Source organism: Orbicella franksi, chromosome 6, assembly GCF_964199315.1.
Source record: "Orbicella franksi chromosome 6, jaOrbFran1.1, whole genome shotgun sequence".
In the NCBI taxonomy this organism is placed as follows: Eukaryota; Metazoa; Cnidaria; class Anthozoa; order Scleractinia; family Merulinidae; genus Orbicella; species Orbicella franksi.
This window is the reverse complement of record NC_138150.1, coordinates 31013994-31035090: the sequence shown is the minus strand read 5'-3', so window position 1 is coordinate 31035090 and position 21097 is coordinate 31013994. Positions and strand designations below refer to the sequence as shown.

The 21097-nt window shown below is 39.4% G+C and overlaps 2 protein-coding genes and 1 non-coding gene across 3 annotated transcripts; 1 reads left to right on the top strand and 2 right to left on the bottom strand.

Moving 5' to 3' along the window:
• Positions 1–6: 6 nt before the first annotated feature.
• On the bottom strand, positions 7–18876 carry LOC145489364 (AP-5 complex subunit zeta-1-like). Its single transcript, XM_081468329.1, has 25 exons — positions 18744–18876; positions 18519–18656; positions 18027–18219; positions 17056–17102; positions 16562–16659; positions 15621–15733; positions 14998–15061; positions 13781–14404; positions 13131–13168; positions 12667–12832; positions 11983–12058; positions 11498–11600; positions 11001–11084; positions 6512–6578; positions 5921–6050; positions 5352–5438; positions 5109–5231; positions 3448–3583; positions 2663–2740; positions 2467–2517; positions 2084–2134; positions 1533–1604; positions 1281–1360; positions 1032–1079; positions 7–733 (listed from the first exon to the last, which is right to left on the bottom strand). Exons 1-25 carry the CDS (start codon positions 18788–18790, stop codon positions 664–666), a joined length of 2784 nt encoding a protein of 927 aa, XP_081324455.1. The 5' UTR covers positions 18791–18876; the 3' UTR covers positions 7–663.
• Trnas-uga (transfer RNA serine (anticodon UGA)) lies at positions 3841–3914 on the bottom strand. Its single transcript has one exon. It is a non-coding gene; the product is annotated as a tRNA-Ser (tRNA).
• Positions 18877–20321: 1445 nt separating the features above from the next.
• LOC145489921 (uncharacterized) lies at positions 20322–21023 on the top strand. The gene is made up of 2 exons (XM_081469008.1): positions 20322–20652; positions 20842–21023. The coding sequence occupies exons 1-2, from the start codon at positions 20406–20408 to the stop codon at positions 20997–20999; spliced, it is 405 nt and encodes a 134-aa protein (XP_081325134.1). The 5' UTR covers positions 20322–20405; the 3' UTR covers positions 21000–21023.
• The last annotated feature ends 74 nt before the right edge of the window (positions 21024–21097 follow it).

Sequence of the window (21097 nt, the reverse complement as noted above, 5' to 3'; positions counted from 1 at the left end):
CAGAAGTTTGATTTATAAATTATTTATTAAGACGCTTTTACAATTCAATAAAAAGTATATATTCTGTACATAGTCCTACTGCATTATTATGACCATAATGTTTAAATTATAATTTTTGTCTCTCTCTCTCTCTTAGTTAACTTACTTGGTTTGTTCTTCGTGTTCGAAAACTGGGCAAGGAAATTTTTTCTCTGATAATAAAGTAACCAAGTTCACCTCAGTTCATTAAAGAACTTTTCAAGGTTCCACCTTTGATGAGGTCCTTTCAAATTACCTAAAATTTCACGACTGTCCTTGCTTACTAACTTCAGAGCCGTAACCAGAAAAAAATTATGATTGAGGTAATGTTCATGATTAAATTCTCTTCCTAGGTATTTAGGGTGTTAAGGATGACTACACACAACAAAAAAAGGAAAAATGACTGAGATGAGTGCCTCGGTTAGCCTGTTACTAGCTGCGGGAACTATGGTATGGATGAAAAGTTCTCGTAAACCTGAGTTATTTAGCCACTGAGAAGCGAATGCAATGCTCTTGAGTTTCCTTACGACTTGTTCCGGCGGTCGCGAACTTCATATTATGAAGATTTGATTGTGTTGTACAGGGATCAATGAAAAGCAGGTTACAGTTCCACAAGCCGGTTGAAATCACGCTATCCTGCTGAACTCACGAAGCAAGAATTGTATCACAAGTGCGAAGGAGAAGAGGTAACGACGAATTTCGGTCTCTGTGCCACCTGAAAAAAAGGTCAAAAATAAAAAACAAGAACAACTTATTGCATGACAAACAACGCTCTGGTAAAAACAATGAAATAAGCCTCGGATTTTTTGTCTGAAGGAGTTTAAGTTTCAGACGTGTATAGTCGCGAAACGACTGTTCTTTCGGTATATAGTCGCTAAGTTCCCGAGAAGTACCCGACTCCTTTGACATAAATTGCAGGCTCAAAGTTCGTGATTGCGATACTGATTCGTACCCAGTACACCTCTCTACCTAGAATCTTCGAGAAAATGAAAAGAAATGGTTCGTTCACTTACCTTCCGCTGTGAACTTCTGAATCTGGGCTCAATATCACAGGTGCAACGCTAAACAGAATAAATACTACCAGGTTACAAATCCACATTAAACGGTATTACAATTACTAGGGCAGTCACACAATGCTTCACCAAACTCACGCAACAGCAGCATTGCGTGACTACCCTGACAACACCTTCAAAGGACACTAGCAAAACCATTGCTGAGAGAAATTCTGTGTTTTGAGAGTTTGAACAGAGTAGAGTACATACTTGGGTAGTTTAAGAAGGTTGATAAGCTCCTGGGCTCGCATAAGAAGATCTGGGTAACACTCTGAATCTGAAAGAAGCTCCTACAAATAAAAAAAAGATAAAAGATTTACTTCGGTAAATAATCAGCCCAATTGCTTCAAACAGTTATTTTGCGTTGCACATATCCAGGCTGAAAAAAGGACTATATAATACAGGCGGAAAATGGTCTTTCCTTTTAACAAATCCTTCTCATCAAAACTAACAAAAACTCACTGGTTTCTGCCGGACCACTTTGCTCAAGCATAAAATAGCTCTCTGTATTACATCTTGACATCTGGATGCAAGCTAAGCGGATAAAAATAACAACCAAATCTCGTTATGTCTCGGAAACAAGTACATGTGTACATGAAATGTTACGGTTTGAATCGGAAATCGAAAAATTGAAAATCGGTTAGACATCCGAGTGAGCCTTCGCAAATGTAGAAATCACCGTTAAAGAGGATATTGTCTTGATGTACCACCAGATTCTAGGAAATCTTGGCTAAGAAACAGTTTTATTCCAAATCACAAGCTGGTGATTGTGTTAAATTGTTTCAGAGATTCAGTAAATAATTATTTGCCTGTTTTGAATGCTGGGCGTTTCCTTTCAGATATTTTAGGATTCCAAATTTCCCGCGCGCCGCCATTTTATTTTTGCAAAGCTTGATGGGAAATTATGATGTCAATGGGCGGTTGCTTTTCAACCAAGATTCCCTTCAAAAGTAACATTAAAAAAAATGTACAGGAGTGAAACAGGAGAATTAGTATCCTGGCTCAACGTGTACCTTGGCCAAGGTTGTCATCAGAACTGAGACAAGTCTACCACTGAAAGAAACCTGAGGGAGAAAATGTATATTAAATATGACTTTCTGTGAAAAAGAGTTGTGAAAAAGCAGCTTAAACTCTGGCAAAGCGACCAGACATTTTTATGCACTATTATGTTGGTTGTACACGTGTCCTTTTTCTCCATTTCTATACTTTTCTTGTCGATGTTGTACTTTAATCAGTGAATGAACCGGCTGATCGTTTAACTATTGTCATTTCCGCATAATTTTGAGTAAAAATACTTGAACAAGGAGCGGCTAAACGATCACATTCTTATTCGACACCATGTTGAATGGAATTTGTTCTTATTCTGGCCGGCCTTTAGCAATGGAACGATTTCTACCTTTCCTGGTGCATTCTGCATCACAACTTCATATGTTAAAGCTTCAAACGCCTAGAAATAAAACACAGTTTGGATTAAACTGAAGCAATATTACTATTTGCTTTGACGAATACAAACTTCCACGGCTACACACCAAAGGATAAGGACAGAGGAAAAAGGAAATACAACTCCAAAATCCACTTAGACGTATATGTACCTCGAAATATTGCACAATGTTTTGAACGGTACATCCACTGTCATGTGAAGAAGAGGCAAACTCGCCAATCACCCACACCTAAAGAGGAGCAATTGGCATATCCCAGTTTCAGGTTCAGTTTTCACACTTCTCTGACATCGACAATTGAAATGACAGATTTCATTCATTATGTTCTACGTTTGTTTCACATGACACTTAATAAAGCTTTTACTTTTACTTGCGGTTCTACCCAGTCTGACAAAACCAAAACCAACTACGATATTGCTTGGACAATACAGGTTACGGGCAGGTTTACTACCCCGTAGGAATTTAAAAACGCAGCAATCACCGGTCATTTTGGATTTGTGTTTGAGGAAACCTCGGTCAGGGAAATCACATGGTTATCGTGACACCATCGTTTACAAAAAACTCCGTTTTCAAGATGTTTTCTTGCTACACGAAAACGTAAAGCCGGCGTTTTCAAATTCCTCCGGTTAGAAGAGCGTTTTCGAAAAGCTCCATTTTCGTGACAGGTTAGTGTGGACGGAGGACCTAACCGTAGAAATATAGCTGCGTTTTCAAAGTTCTTCGGCGCAGTGTGAACGCTGCCTTAATAATGGTGAACTGCGCTAGCAAAGGAACTGAAAGTACGAAGCATGTGCACAGAAATGGTTCCAAAAAAGCTACAGTTTTTTCAAGAATCAAGGATCAACTTCGTTTTTCGTGAAAAAAATAACGCTCCTTTGTTTTCCGAGACGAAAGTGTATTAAAAACCCAAATACGCAATTGTTGTTTACATAACTAACCAAGTGAACGAAGAAATTCTCTTTGGCTGGTCCAAGATTTTTCAGTCCGCTAACAAACTCCACGATATCCTGTTGATACCTGACTATCAGGTTTGGATATTTCTGACACAACTGTACAAGCCGTTCTGACAACAACCTAGAAATATAACATTACTGATGTGAGTGACTCAGAACTTTACAAAACTGTTTATCAAGATCACGCTTTGTAAACAAGTCAAAATGTTCAAAAAAATGTTCAAATGTTGTTGTTTATCGTGGTCAATGCGCTTAGCTACACTTAGCTAGTTCTCACGCATGCTACTTGAACTGAAAGAAACAAATATATCAACTAAACATAATAGGCTTAAAAATCCCAGTTGAACTAGGGTCTGCCGAGAAACAACTCCAGCTTAGTGGTCAGAGCGGAACTTGAACCCGCGACCTCCGGATTTCAAGTCCGGCACCCAAACCACTCGGCCACCCTAACCACTCAGCCACCCTAACCACTCAGCCACCCTAACCACTCAGCCACCCTAACCACTCGGCCACCCTAACCACTCGGCCACCCTAACCACTCGGCCACCCTAACCACTCAGCCACCCTAACCACTCGGCCACCCTAACCACTCAGCCACCCTAACCACTCGGCCACCCTAACCACTCGGCCACCCTAACCACTCGGCCACCCTAACCACTCGGCCACCCTAACCACTCGGCCACCCTAACCACTCAGCCACCCTAACCACTCGGCCACCCTAACCACTCGGCCACCCTAACCACTCAGCCACCCTAACCACTCAGCCACCCTAACCACTCGGCCACCCTAACCACTCGGCCACCCTAACCACTCAGCCACCCTAACCACTCAGCCACCCTAACCACTCGGCCACCCTAACCACTCGGCCACCCTAACCACTCAGCCACCCTAACCACTCAGCCACCCTAACCACTCAGCCACCCTAACCACTCGGCCACCCTAACCACTCGGCCACCCTAACCACTCAGCCACCCTAACCACTCAGCCACCCTAACCACTCAGCCACCCTAACCACTCGGCCACCCTAACCACTCAGCCACCCTAACCACTCAGCCACCCTAACCACTCAGCCACCCTAACCACTCGGCCACCCTAACCACTCGGCCACCCTAACCACTCGGCCACCCTAACCACTCGGCCACCCTAACCACTCAGCCACCCTAACCACTCAGCCACCCTAACCACTCGGCCACCCTAACCACTCAGCCACCCTAACCACTCGGCCACCCTAACCACTCGGCCACCCTAACCACTCGGCCACCCTAACCACTCGGCCACCCTAACCACTCGGCCACCCTAACCACTCGGCCACCCTAACCACTCGGCCACCCTAACCACTCGGCCACCCTAACCACTCGGCCACCCTAACCACTCGGCCACCCTAACCACTCGGCCACCCTAACCACTCGGCCACCCTAACCACTCGGCCACCCTAACCACTCGGCCACCCTAACCACTCGGCCACCCTAACCACTCGGCCACCCTAACCACTCGGCCACCCTAACCACTCGGCCACCCTAATCACTCAGCCACCCTAACCACTCAGCCACGCTGCATCCGCCAAGCACATTGGTGCTCCTACCCCTTCCATGCACAAAATTTATACAAGGTAAGTTTCTCTCTGTGTAGAAATAAGAATGCCATACTCGTGAATCTCTTTACGGTAGTCTTGCACAGGATACAGGAGACCGACTCTTTCAAGTATAACTGGCACCATGCGACTGGCTGTTTCCTCATCTGCTTCTTCCAGGATGGTGGAAAACATCGCGCTAAGGACGAGTAACAAAACATATACGTTACTTTACAAAGAGGGTTGCGAGCCGAGAGACCTTTAGACTCACGAAAGAAAGAAGGAAATTTTATTTTTAAGCTTATTCACCATTTCTTACTTCAATAGAACTGGAGCTATTTGTGCAGATACAACAACGCGAGGCTGATCGAGTCTGTCTTCTAACAAAGAATGAAGTGTTTTGAGTCTGCAACGCAAAGGAAAATTGGAAGGTAAGCTTAAAGACCTTAAAGTTCTTTAGTACTAGATGGAGCGATGACTGGTTTCTTTCTTTCGCTTCACAGCCAAGCGGCTAAGTTTGAATGTCGTTTCTTTTTGGTGTGTGAGGCACTAAATGGTGCCCAGTTACTGGTATCATTCAAAGATAGCACTAACTCGCATGTGCAGGATGAAACTTCTCACGTCACGTTGCTTACCATAGACAACCACAAGAGCACATGGATTCAAAACTCATCTTGCAGGAGACAGGCGCAAAGCTCGGCAAAACGATCTTGGCGCAAGTCACTACTGGTTTTGACATCGCATCTGATTGGTTGAGTATTTGGCGCAAGTTTCCTCAAACGCAAAGAGAAGAGTAATAATAGCAACGCAAACCAAAGCAGCTCTGGATTAGTTTAAACACTCAATTGGAAAACACTCTTATGACATTTAATAATTGATAAAACGTACTTGTCTATGGTGTCTCCCTGTCCGGCTTGTAATCTCATAATGTAGCTAAAGAGAGGCTTGTATTCTGGGTCCAGAAAATAATCAACAGATGACTGAACGAAAACCATCTTGTCACTACTGCCGGCCCTTGCTGCGGTAAGAAAACACACGGAGAAAAATAGGAATAATCTGAATAATTAATCTCAAACTCATGGCTCTAAGGTCCTCTAAACTTAAGTTGCTTTCTCCATACTCCGTTATGGAATATGGTTACTGCGCTGGCCTCCGGATCCAGCTGTCCTGCCAGGTTCAAGCGCTGACACGGATCACTACGTGTTGTGTTCTTTTGTGCAAGATAGTTAGCTCTCACAATGCCCCTCTCCAGATGGCTATCGGCGAGTTGCACCGTGAAGACCGTGTAAGTTGTTAACATAAAGAAGACCGGTTACAACACGTGGCAAGCACTGAAATCTCTTTTAACGCTTATTAGTGACGTCGACTTATTGGTAAACTAGTCTATTTTATTTTCAAAAATATTACTCAAATTTGTCAATCGTTACTTAACTAGAGTGACTGTGTGTATTAAATTGACAGCAGACTATAATACTATACCTTTAGTGGCCCAAGATGTACACAAAGCCGCAGCTAAGCAAGGTAAATCCAACAATGTGTGAAACATCTGAGTAAAGAAAAACACAACGTGTTGATCGCAAGATTTTTCTGTACCACACTGGTAGAACACTATATTCACTGAGGTGCCTACCAGTCGCCAGATTACTCAGATCTGAGTCCCTTAAATGGAACGGGTTTTTCCAAAATTAGTCAGACCGAACAAAAGTGCTAGCGCATACCATTTTCGTTCTTAAACAAAACGTGTCAGAGAACGGTATTAAAATTTCAGGCGTGCTGCATTCTTTAAACGGCAAAACAGGAGTATCTCTGAAGGTATTCAGGAATTTTAACAGCATTGCCGAAGAGTTACCGGGCCATTTGATTTCGATCCAAAATTCGTGATGGTGTGCTAATTATTATTCTGTGTTATCCACGTTATGTTCCCAGACGGTTAAGAAACCCTTGAAAAGCCAAGCAACGCTTCAGAAACCTTTAGAAAAGGACCATTACCTTTTCGAGAGAGGGGTTGGGGGTTGGGAAATTTCCAATAAAAGAATTCCTGCACAGGAAAAACTGCTGGAAAAAAATCGTCCAGGGGTAGCCATGGGAAAAAAAAAAGACGAACAAGTGTTTTCTATGTTTAAAAAAAATATTGCTAAAGTTTTTGCCCACCAAACTAACTCTTGTGCAACCTAAAGGTCATGCCCCAGAAAATTTGGGTTTTACACAGTCTTAAGAAAATTAAGGAAAACTATACAAGCTTCACCTTTCCTTGGCGTTTACACGAAAGCAAATAATTGTTATCTTCAGGGACAATTTACCATTCGTAGAAAATGTCGTGGGAAATTTGAATGCGTGATTTACGAAAAGCTCTTTATCCAAAAAAACAAAAAGAAACCTAAACTGAACACTCACTATAACTCAATCAGAGCAAAACTATTTACAGTTGAATCCCGCTATTTCGAACCCTCAGGGGAAACAATAGCGTGACTTCGAAATAGCCGATAGTAAATGACTGAAGGGCGAATCCAAGAGAAATGGTTTTGAGTTTGAAATAACGGGGAATTCGAAATAACTGTAGAGTTTGTAATCACATGCAACGAGACTTTCACATTCTCAGAATATAAAGAACTCTTAAGAGTCTGACGTTTAGTTGTACGAATTTGAAAATAATGAACGAGTCATCAAAACGTCATTCAAAATTATTATCGCTAATTTTTACTCTTAATTGTTTGTCCAAAGCTTTCGTTATTAGAATTGTTATTTGTACAGAGCAAATTTAGTGCTCACATTTTTTACACGTTAGCTTAATGAAAAAGCTGCGCAAATCCATTTCTTCACCAGGTGCAATAAGCTTGACGTTTTCCAACACAGTAATATTTGCAAAAATAGAAATTTTGAAAACCACGAGATTTTCTTCACTAATGTGAATTTATCTTATAAGTAGTCTGCAGCTCTCTTTGAAAAAAAAAAAAGCTCTCTTTGACCCATCCTATGAAAATTAACGCAGTTGGAAACAAGGATTTGTCCTAAAATTCTTGCTTGAGTTAATTTAATTGACAGTTACTCAGTTTGTATAGGTAATCGTATGAATGCGAGTGCAATCAGTAAGGATTTACACCACGAGTGATATTTGAAAATTCTCTCAAAATTGCACGAGCCTTTGGGCGAGCGCAAGTTGAAAGAATTTTCAAATGTCAGGAGTAGTGTAAATCCTTAACAGCACTCGCATTCATACGATTACCCACATTGTTGCTCGAGCTTTCACACAATTACTGATTTATTATACGACTGCATGAGAAAAATGCGAACGCGCGCGCGTTAATTTCCACTGCAGTGCAAATTTAATGAGAATTAACGTTTAAAATTGGCCTGTTCTCAGATAATCACAATAAAGTAATGTTCTCAGTCATATAATGAATTAAGAAATGACAGCGAGCGGAACCAAATGCAAATAGTTTTAAAGGTAGTATAATTATTATTTAATCTTATGTCCTGGAACACAATTTTACCTTTTTCGATTAATCCAAATTTAAATTAAATTTTAATTACAGTGACAAATCTTTTAACTCTTCTTTGACACGGACGCATCTGCTATGCTGCTTTTAACCTATTGTGCATGTGTAAATAACTGACCTGATATGTCTTCGAAACGGGGGATGAATTGAGCGAGCTAAAACAGATGCCACTTTATCCAGCCAAAAAAAATTGTTCTCTTTTTACGAGCAGTGATTTTTAATTCAAAGCACGAAGCTTTTGATTTATAGTGAGTGATACAATTGTGGTAAAAAAGAATCTGTTTGCTAACTGGAGAAAAACAAAATGGTGATGTCCAACTTAACGGAAGATGGAAGGTGGAAAGTGTTCGGAGAGCTGGCATGTTCGACAAATTTTGAAGTATCTTACCAGTTAATAGGTCTTTCTGTCGTGAACGTTTTTCTGACGATTACTTCAATTCTTGGAAATATTCTCGTCCTCGTTGCTCTTCACAAAGAGTCGTCCCTTCATCCACCATCCAAACTTCTGCTCCGTAGCCTAGCTTTATCTGACCTTTGTGTTGGCCTTATTTCACAGCCTCTCTACACTATCTATTTAACAACTTACGTGAATGAAAGCTGGAGGATTTGTCGCTACGCATTTGCCCTATGTCTAATAACAGGTTACCTTTTGTGTTCAGTATCCTTGTTCACACTGACTGCAATAAGCGTGGACAGACTTCTCGCGCTGTTGCTGAAGCTAAGATACAGACAAGTTGTAACTTTGAAGCGAACTTATGTGATTGTACTTTCCTTTTGGGGCGTTTCTACTCTCGCTACAGCGATGTATTTTCGGAATCATCTTATAACTTTATGGTGTGGCTGTATAATTATTTCGTTTTGTGTATCAGCCTCAGTCCTCTCCTATGCAAAGATTTTTGTGACTCTCCGACTTCATCAAACTCAAGTACAAGACCTTGTTCATCGAGAAGAAACCCAAACAACTCATCTGTGCATGGCGCGATACAGAAAGGCAGTTTGTAGTGCTCTCTGGCTGCAGTTGACAATGGTGTTTTGCTATCTACCGCACGGTATAGTTACAGCTTTGTGGACTTCTAATGAATCGACAAAATACTTATTCCAAGCGAGACAATTTACAGCCACATTAGTGTATTTAAACTCAGCATTAAACCCGATTCTTTATTGCTGGAGGATCATTGAGGTTAGACAAGCAGTGAAGGACACAATCGGACAATTTTGCTGTTCATGGAGTTAGTTCTTGAATAGGAAAGGAAAACAAAATATGACAGCTATAGTGGAAGATGGTAAAAGTTGGAAACATATCTTTCAATCGAGTGGCGGATTTTGTGATGGCTATATCTGCAAACTAATACGTTACAATGTTAAGGCGTCACGAAGTCCTCTTTGTAATTAATCACAACGATAACAAAATTTGAGAAAAAAATCGAATGGTTTGATTTTTGGCGTAAAAAAGAAGTGTGTTGTCCAATAATTATAACAACAGGATGACAATAGACAAGACACCGTCCTATAATTAAAAGGCTCTGGGAATAAGCCCTTTGCACGATCCGGTCACATGGTACAAAATCACACAAGCCTTGGCAATTTTGCCGTTTCACAGGTGAAATTATAAATTCACGCTGAAATATTGCGCCTAAATTATTTATAAGCAGTTAATTAATGCTAACATTAATGCTAACATAAGGCTCATTGTTGATGAATTTTGTTATTTTAGTTAATAGAGATAAAACACAAGCAAGCAAGGCGTGCAAAGCGCTTTAACTCGTTTCCGAAATAACCCACCAATGCCACGCAAGGCAAAAAGCAGTTGTAAGTTTTGTTGCCGCACTCTGTTATGTTTTCCGTTGGTACATGCATTCTTTTGCCTTGTCATCCCACTCTTTTCGTTTACACTGTATTTCACATGCATGCAACTGGCACTGTGTTAGTCAAGATTTTCAGCATAATTTTGCATTGTCTTTGTATTTTTGTAGAAGTATATCCGCTACCCTTAACATTTGCATCATGCATGAGTATTGTATCGTTCTATACAGTTAACCATCTTTAACGTTTTTGAAATCACTTTGTGGTTCAGGAGTCAAACAACGTTTGTAAGTGTCTTACCTATACCCTGTTATTTCTATTTCCTTTGTATGTAATCGACTGTAACTTGTAATTATTTTATTTATGTTGTTTTGAAACAACCGCTTCGCATCGCTTTGTTTCTTGGATCCGTTTTGTGATTGGAATTAATGTTGCGCGTTGAACATCAGACTGGCCTCTTTGATTACAAAAGTACCCTCTCATACACCCAGTCACTTGCACCCTCCCCCCCCCCCCAGATTCTCATGTACCTATTAATCTACATCATCAAACATGGTCACTAAGCAGCTATTGTTTGAAAATTAAAAAGAAACAGAAAAGGAATAAAGTGTCATTCTTGTGAATCAGAAACAAAATCGTCAACATAACAAGAAGTGGAATGACTATACCTCAATGACATTGTCTTCATTTAGCATGGCTGGCAGCATCTCCATGAATTCCTTGATATATGTGCGTGGATGCCACGCCAAGATCTGTATTGGTGTACAAACACACACACAAAAAATCATTTTACGCGTTCTGGAAACAGCCTCACACTTAAAACAAACCTGGCTTGAGATCAGACAATTGTGGACAAAAGTCCTTGGGACACTTGCGTAATGTAACGAATTATCTGTGTTTTACAACTGAAATTTGAGAAAAGCACCACTATCCTTTAAAAAACGCGTTGCTGTTCTCCCTGCCCACCCAAGTATTGAAACTCGGGAGAATACTAGTTCTCAACATTGTATGTGGGGTGGGGGAGAGGTTAGGCAGGTGAAGTTGTATTCGCGCCTGGCGTGTGTACCAAAGCGCCAAAAGGCCGAATTTGTCCCAAGACGTTTGTTCCTGATTATATGAGTTAGCATGTTATGTGGAACTGAGTTACGTGTCCAGCTATACTCACCTTAAATAGATTTGGGAAATACTTCAAAAGGATGGTGCTTGATGCGCTGAGTTTTCTCAGGTTTTCCAGGCAAAAGAAAATAATATCAAATGCGAGGGAAGAACTGTAAGATGAAAAAAAAAAAAAAAAAAAGAATAAAAAAACGTTATCTTCTTGTATAGTGATAATTTATCAAGCTATGAATGTTCAATAGTACATGTATGTCACTACAGCCTGCAACACTGCCACAATAACTTCAGCCATCATGCATTACCCTTTCTCCTTGACGAATGCCTGAAAAAATATTTTACTTTTGATTCACGGAAACAAATTTGAAATCAAATAGTAACAAGGTGGCGGCCACTTCACTTTCCAAAAGTCTAGAAAACAATTTAACTTAAGTTGTGGAACTTGTTGCAGGTCAGTGGCCCAGATAACTCTACTTTGCTGATAAAATATGCCCAAAAGTAGCACAATATTATTCAGAATAAAACAAAAAAACATACTTGGCATAATAAGAACTCAGAACAGGACCCAGCAGATACTGGCAGGCAGGTTCAGGATCAAGAACTACAGTTTCACCTGCAATCACAAGAGATCATACAGCATAGGCTCGGTTTCCACCGCTCTCCCAAGCCTGGCCGACATTCTTCTCCAAGAAGATCCAAGGAGAGGAATGTGGGCTCTTTTCGTGAACAGCAGCTGGTAAGCGAGCCTGAACAGATCACCTCTAGTGATAATCTTACTGTTTTTATAACTGAGAGCTGATGGAAGGCTACAAAGTTACTTTGTATGTTACTGAAAAAATCTAAAGATTAATAATTCATTGAGTTACAACAGGAATATTGCACAGTGATGGTAAAATTATTAAAACAATTATTTATTAATTACGGTTTTATTTCTCAGTTTTTTCCCTTAATTTAAGTTTCAATTGAAAAGATCTATTAAACACTCAACAGAGTGGACATCACATTTCCAACCACCTCATGTCTTGTCAAAAATACTCTGCTCCATGCTGCTTTCTCATCTATTTTCTCTATGTTTAGAAATGTGTGACTCACAAGACTAGTTTAGTACTTGAAAACTTTTACTGAAAACTGCATTTCACATCTCAAATTGCTCTCCAAGCTATCAAATCAGGTCTGCTAAATTATCACAAGATAGGAGAAACTGCATACCGCAGTACTCACCATGGTTAAGCAGAAACTGCACTACAGGAATCAAAACCCTTTTCCACCTGTTGATGTCAGACTTGACTCGAGTATAAAGTCTTCTTATTATCTCAATAAGTTTGGGAATTAAGGACTTGTCTGTTGCACACAGGATGTCCAAGTTGTAGATGGCCTCAACGAGACACTATCCAGGGAAAATAAAAGGATGTCTGGATGATAACATTTCACTGTAAATTTATTAAATTTTGCACACATCCTTTGCAAAACATAAGGTTAGTATGCTGATGTTTGTAGAATGAAACCATAAAAAACAAAAACAATAATAGGTTTGTTTGAATCGAGAATTCTTTGTTTAAATATAATAATTCAATAATGTTTTGTTATGCTGAAGAAAAAACCTCCCAAGTTAGTGATGTCATAATCAGTTTCTATGCATACATTTAAAAATGTTCATTCAGTAATAAGTATCTTAACAAACTTACTGCTTCAATTAACACGACATCTTGATGCTTGCTTGGTTCTGCCAAAAAATTGCAACAAATTTGAAATTAAATGACAAACAATTCATTAACTACTGTTATAAGTTGATTAAAAATAATTGATGTGAAATTGGTATTAATTAAGTCACAAAAAAGCCCACATGTATTACATGTGTTACATCTCGGAAATATTAGCTTGTCAAGCTACTCTGAAATTTGAGCTTAAATAAAGTTTATGTATGTATGTATGTATTTGGAATGAAAATTTGTATCAAAATAACAGTCACATGAATAGAATCTGCAGGTCTTCTGTCACTGTGCTACTTCAGAAGTATTTAATTATTTCATAAGTATCACCAAATTGTGCCAAGTTAATCAGAGTTTCAGAATCATAACAGTAGGATTGACAGACCAGCAGTCTGTACTGTGTTATGCCACTCGCAATCATAGAAAAATTGACTTCTATCAGTTCAATTCTATGTACATTTTTCTCTTTATTATAGACCTTTTTACTGATACGGTAGCCATTTTGATTTCTTATGATTTGAGAAACATTGTGGGATGCTCATAAACGGTTGCTATTTTGGTAAAAAGATCTCACTATTACTCAAATAAATTTATATGTTACAAAAAGTTGATGACACATTTCTTACTTCTTTCACTTTGTTCCAGAAGCCGAAGACAATATTCACAAGCTCTTTCCTTCAGTTCTTGTTCACCAGTTTTTGCACCATGTACACTGGAAGGAAACAGTTTTGAAAAACTCACTGATGACACAGATCTCTGATGTTTACCCCGCTGTGATGCTGGTTTTGCCTGAGCCTTGACACCAGTCTCCTCGGGATCAAGTGGAAAGTTTAAAGGAGTCTGTGGTCTAGAGTCACTGCCACTTGACCGGTCATCAGGAGATCTGTCATCTGGAGATCTTCCAAGAATGGGGGACTGGTTCAAAGACTGGTTCTCAGACCCCTGTGGTGAGGAACGTAACAAAGGGATAATAAAGCCAGCAGAAGATTGGGAACCAATTGAAACATTATCCATACTTGACTGACTCTGGTCAAGGGTGTTCTGGGATAGAGATCCATATGGATAAGTTGCTTGGCTGAGATTCTCAACAGAGCCAGGATTTGAGGCAGTTGTTAAAGTCACTGGTGATCGACAATCTCTCGGAGAAACAGAGATTGATGTTGCAGTGGTGAATGTAAGATGCTGAAGCCATGATCTTAACATAGAAAAGCTGTGGATATTCAAAACTTGGTCTGGGAAACAGTATTGTGCTGTAAATAAAAAAAAAAAAGCAAAACAGTTATTAACTGGACTCTGGTCTCTTGATATGCATTTCTCACTTCCCGAAACATGATTCTCATCTGGAGAGAAATAAGACAAGAGGTGGTAACTTAGTTTTGAGCGGTACTGTTCTCAACTGGTCTGACATTATGTGTTGCAACAATCAAGGGTAACATCTGCAATTGGGCCAAAGAGGCCAAAAACACTGTACGTTATCCAGCCTTCTGTAACACGAACAGACTAGAGGTACTGTGGGTATCCCCCATGCACAATGGGCTTCTGAATAACTGAAGTTTATTTGCTAGCTTTCCCTAATAGTTTACCCCTTTGTACTCCCTGGCAAGCAGAGCTATTATGAGTCAGAGTAAACAGTGCCTTGCCCAAGAACACAATACAGTGACCCCGGACAAGGCTAAAACACAGATAACATGACTTCAAGTTGAATAAAATAACTGTTAGTCATCACACCTCCCACAAGAAATAAACATACATGTACATGCAGAAAAGTAAAGTCTCTCTAGCATTCATCATTGTATGTCTGGATTTTCTCTTTTATTTTATGTCAGAGTAATTCTCTGCTTACCAATACTCAACACTGTGAAAAAATATCTTGATGATGTTCCATCAACTTCAGTAACCAGCTGATACTACAAAGAAACGAAACAAGATTAGAACTAAAATTAACTCAAATCATGAACTGTAGTAACTTTTTTATACTTAAAAATCATAGCTCTAAGCAAGCTTAATATGAACGTTTCATCTTTTAACATTAGCATCTATATGTCAGAAATCAATCCAGGGAATGGATGTAAGTTACATGTTATGCCTAATCATAACTGATTTGTCCCATTGCCTAAATAATCGCCAAGCTGAACCTGGGGCCTGTTCTTGAAGGAGTTTGCACCAGGAAAGCCATAGCAAAATCTCAAATCTTAAGACTGCAGAGCTGATTTATTCACATGTTTTTAATATGAGCAGAGGTTTCCTTCACACAAGAAGTTTCTCAAGATTTTAAAGTTAGTAATGGCGGACCATTAATTAGGAAAATTTCAGTTAAAATAAACAGGTGTCTTTTTGAAATGAAGGGTTAAAACTTTGGTCACTTAGTGGTTCAGTTATACAGTTTTGAAATACAAAGAAAAAGTAGAATTGATTTTTGGTTGCAGTAGCACTTTAATAATTATTAAATTAAAACAAACGTCTAACCCCCTTAGCCTTTCCTCCTCTGAATATCTGTCTCTGGTAAGGATTAGGTGCTGACACCGTGCTGGCATTTTTCAACCAGTTAGCCATTTGCCGACTAACTCCACCTGCATCATCTGTAGATAAACAAATCCACAACAATGTTCACAGGTTAAGTCACTGAGAGAACATTATGTTCACATCACCAATTTGTTAATTAATTGTAAGATTGCCACAGATTGAAAATTAGAGAAATAAGAATCATTTCACTGAAAAATGATTGTAAGCTGTCTGCAGGTACTTAGTAAGTCTAAGAACAAGATAACATAATTTCCTACTCTATTGAACATAATATCTCATTTAATACAATTTGAGTTATTATTATTTTCTCAAGACACATGTTATTCATAATTATACATTCAGAATAATTTGAACATAAATACAGTCAAACCTCTTTAACTTGGATACCAGAGGGGCTGAGCTGAGTGTTGTGCCATGGAGGTAGCAATATCAGAGTTGTGAAATCAATCTGGTTTTGTTGGGACCGAGTGAACTGTCTGTAATAATAGACTACAAGTGGTCCCTCTTTTACTTAGTCCATCGAGCGTGACCATATATAAAACATGAAGAGAAAATGGCTGCGTGAAATAGGGGGGGGGGGGGTAAGAAGTGCGCTCATCTTACCCCCAGGATTTTACACAGATATTTTTTCTAGCTGTTTCCTTTTGCATCACACATGATGGACTAAGTGACAGAAGGACTACTCATAGCCTGTGTGATAAGGGAATGTCTGTTGAATGGAAGTGTCTGTAACAAGGGGCTCAATGGTGTTTCAAGTCCAGGAGAGAAAGCTGCTTCCACAACTTTTTTAAAAACAAATATTAGTCTACAGTTTATGTCGACACACACTAGTAATGGTGTAAAAGCAATACAATAAAAAAACTGAATGATATGAAGAAGGAAACCTTGTGATATCAAGTTGTCATCTACGTGTATTAATAACTGTAAAGATTCAAGTGACAATGTCTGTAACTCTACGGGAACACCAGGATTGGTTAACCACCTGAAAATAAAAAGATAATTTCTTACCACTTAATGAAACTACAATCGCACCCCTACAAAATGGCCATCTATTATATGGCCAGTAATCAAAGTCCCAATGATGTCTTTGCTATTGTTTTTACCTTTATTAAGCAGCCAGTCCCCTTCAAGCTGGTACTATACTCTTCCCCAAGGGAATCGATGGGTGGTTCAAAAGCTGAAATCTTTTAAAGGAAAGTATAGCACCTGCTAAACTAGAATTTATAGAGAGGTGGGTAGGGGAGATCAAACCCTAAAAAGTCTTTTAGGGAGTATCTAGTATGGTATAACTGTAGGAGAGTATGAATATTGTCTGGAACCACACATTGTAGCGTGACAAAAACTAAAACATGTCAATTTGTAGCATAATGTTACTCACTGTACAAGCTGTGGAACGTGGTTTGTCCAGAGGCCATGTTCCTGACCCTGAACAATGAGACACAAAGATCATTACAAATACAGGGATTGCATGTATATAAGACTTTTGTAAAATTATATGAGAAAAATTGTCCTATGTTCCATGGTTGCTTTCCCATTCTACCCAATCTGAGGCAGTATTAAGGGATGTAGTAAAGCCAGAGTAATATTTACAGATAGAACAAGGTTTAATGTCATGGGTATAGATCATTTTGGCTCAGATTTCACTTTCTTTTATGCAATATACATGCCACATCTTCCATGCTTAATACATGCAAGCCCTTAAGATTAATTGGTTGCTCAAGGACAGTGATACTAATATACGAGCCAGCAAGACATGCAAGGCATGTGAGCCAGGATCCTGAACCCTCTAAAAAGGCTAACCACAAGCCAACTAAGCTAATTTAGGCTAACCAGAGTGCTAATTGGACTAAACAGAATGTTAGTTAGGCTAAAAGGAGTTTTATCAAGGTTAACAAGCAGGCGAGCCATGTGAGCCAGTAATCCATACTGGATCTATAGACGAAGGTAGGGTTTTTCTCTTGGGTGGGGAGGCAGGGGGAGGAGGGTTATTTAGTCTAACCAGGTTCTATTTAGGCTAATGTAATTAACCAGACTCTTATTTAGGCTAACCGGAACATGTTGGCTTGCATGACTTGCTGGCTTGCACTTTTTGCAGACTTGATCCTGGACTCCAGCAGTATAACACTTGAGGGGTAATTTAAGAGCCTAGATATGCTTGATTTGATTTATATATCTATTAAGTTGTTTTAAAATAGAATAGCATTATTAGCTAAAATAGAATGATATTATTAGCTGTAATTACTATAGTTCTCTTTTATACATGTTCGTATTTTGAACAAGTTCTTAGCTCCTTGACGAAACTTGTTAAAATAAACGATTGCTTGACTGATTGATTACAGTAAAGCTTACCTGGACCCAAACCAAAGGTAAAATGACTGGGATGTTTTTCTGCTCCACAGGAGGCTCCAAATTAGTGATAACCAGCTGGCTGGTGGGAGTTATTTCTCGCAAGATCGCAGAGCAAAGAAGTCGTAATCTTTTAGGACCTTGCTGAGGTTCACTGGTAACATTTTTCAGTTCATCGATTAATTCCTGTGTCAACCTGTTGAGAATATCAAGAGAGGGTGATGATTGGGAAATGTGACATGAGTTAATGAATAACCAGATGGTAACATTTTATTTAATGAAGAACTTCATGATCTGAAAAAAGCTGTCAGATCACAAATATATTCTCTCCAGGGGAATGGAAAGACAGTACGAAACGTAGTAAAGAGAATTGGAAATTAAAGATAACACCTTTAACATGTGCATTAAGTATGACCTTTTTTTCTGGCCAGGATTAATAAACCTAGCAAATGTAGCCCTTTTCACTGAAGAAGAAGAGAGTGTGAGCATAAATACCTTCTTCTCTGTCTAGTAGCGGCTAACAGCAGAAACAGTCGCCTTAAAGCATTAATGCACTCAGCGCCTCGCTCACGACTGTGCAAAATTCCGAGAACTTTGGTACAGAATTCTCTGAAGTCCGGATCCTGTAAAAGCCTGTAAGTGGCAAGAAATACGCATTAAGACTTTCAGTTATGAGAGAGCAGTAGATTATCCAAGTTTAATGCAAGATCATAACGTTACCTGGCTTGCTTCACTACAGTTGAAGGATCTTTCGACTGGTCCGCCATTTTGAAAACAGCTGACTGGGGACAACCTCTTCCCCAGGGCCTTTTCCAACCCTCTCGTGGGTAATCCCGAACTGAGGAACTTCACGGGAACTCTTCATCAAGCGCGTGCCCGCTCAGCACGCGTGAAAAATTCCACAAACGTCATAAAATAAAAGTACAATTGTCATACGCGAGCTAATCATTGTAGACCGTATGCGTTACAGTTTACACGAAGGCAAACAAACTGAATCTGTGTTGTGAAAAAAAGGTTGAAACCGAGAAACGTAGTTACAACAAGTTTCCCACTATGGTATGTCAATATTTCCTTTCCTTAGATGTACTCTTTGTGTGTGGAAAAATTTTTGTCCGATCATCTCGCTCGCAAACTCATTGTGATTCTTTTTGCTCATTTTCTGACTCAGGGGAAATTGAATCGGATCAGAAATATCCACCAAACAAGAACACGAGAACACCGAGTGAGGCTCGGCAGAGTGCAAAGATTTTTCACCGCCGTATTGTCTGTGATCACCACAGGCTGTATTACAAAACAAAGCCGCTCTAAAATTCCCTTCAGCTTTGAAAATCCAGGTGCGAATGTTTCTTTTTTTTGTTGGTTTTTCAATTACTATTTTTTTCTATTATTATCAGAGGAACTAAATAATTACAAAGTGAAGTGAGAAGGATAAGTGGGCCGAAATCTGCGACCGGCCGAGACACACTAAAAAGACAATTTTATTTTGATAGACGTTGCTTAGAAACGTGACATCATCTTCACGACGCTACAAACCGCCGTAAGGAAGCTGAGGTTTGGAGTGTTTGCGTCGGTTTGGGAAAAGTCGGGGATTATGGGTTAAATCAGTGTGTTTGCATAGTGGAACAAGGAGTATACGATAGCAACAGAAAATGCATGAATGAATTAGTTAAATGAAAAACGTTTTTTATCCCATAAGGAGCCAAGGAAAGTTGGTGTGAGCCCGAACACCAACCACGATTTCAGAAAAGAACATTAAAGCTGTCCTTAACTGGCCTTAACGCACTCGAGAATATGCATTACGAAATTATTACTTTAAATGGAAAATCATCACAAAGGTTCACGTAAAGCATTTTAAAATTAACCATCCAATAAGACTGCGCAAAAGCCCCGTTATTTACTTTAGTTTTACAAACAATGTAAACGCCTGTGAAAAAAGTTACGATTTTACCCGACGAAACTGCATTGTAATATTTAAGTTAAATGTAACGTTGACTTTTATCTCTATTTTTGTTTTATTTTGGCTTTTGATTGTTAGTTCATGGATCACAAACAATCGAGGAGTTTCTTGGTTTGACAAATTCAAATGCAGCGAATGAAATCGAAGACGAACATTTGGGAAGCAGTCGGCGGAGTTACTCCTGTACTCACGTGACTAGTCTATTGAGAGAGCAGAAGGAGCCTGGGACACAACGTACGGCATGTATCACAAAAGACGGAAGGAACTGGGTCCCAAACGCTGGAATTCTATTCAGTACTAACGTCGAAAAAAATATCTTACAGCCTGAAACTCTGGTTCATAACAGTTCTTGTAAAGAACAGTCAAATGAAAACAAAAGAAAAGGAAATACAAGGAAACTCTTTGCTGGAAATGATTTAGATTCCATGGATGAAGAAACTGTCTTGATGCCTGAAACCGCAGTAACGTCACAATCATCCCACATCATCTGTAGCGGGCAGAACTTGGGGGAATCGGACAGCGCAAAGGAAAGTCATAAAATGGGCTCAGCAAAACAGGAGACAAAGCCCAGAAGACTTCAAAGATTCTTTTCGGCTGCTATGGCGTCAGTTCTCGCTGGTCGTGTTTCAACTGCTCAAAGATATGACGTGCCTTTTAGTTTTGAAAATCCAGGTGAGAGCTTATTTTCAGGAAGCCGGCACAAAAAATTACATTTTGTTTTCCGGTCGGATCAAATGAAGTAGTATAAACCTTGGAAAATTAAAGCTTCCTCTCCGAAATACGTATTTTTAAATATGTTTTTAAAACTGAATTAGCAAGTTATCTATGATACAAGCTTATATAATTCTATTTTACTTCCAGTGCACGAATCCAAGACAATTGAAGGCCCTCTTAACTTAGCAGATTGGACAACTCTGATTGATGACAAACGCCAACGAGATGAGGTTCATCACACCGAGTATTACGTCGAGTTCAACAACGGCGATTTAGACAACTATAACGTGCTCTATGGACAATGATAAACAGCCAAGAAATCCTCGTCTTCTTTAATATTGGGTATTTTATTTCTCAAGGTGGAGATGTAACTTGTAGTATTTTCTGTATCCGAAGTTTGAAA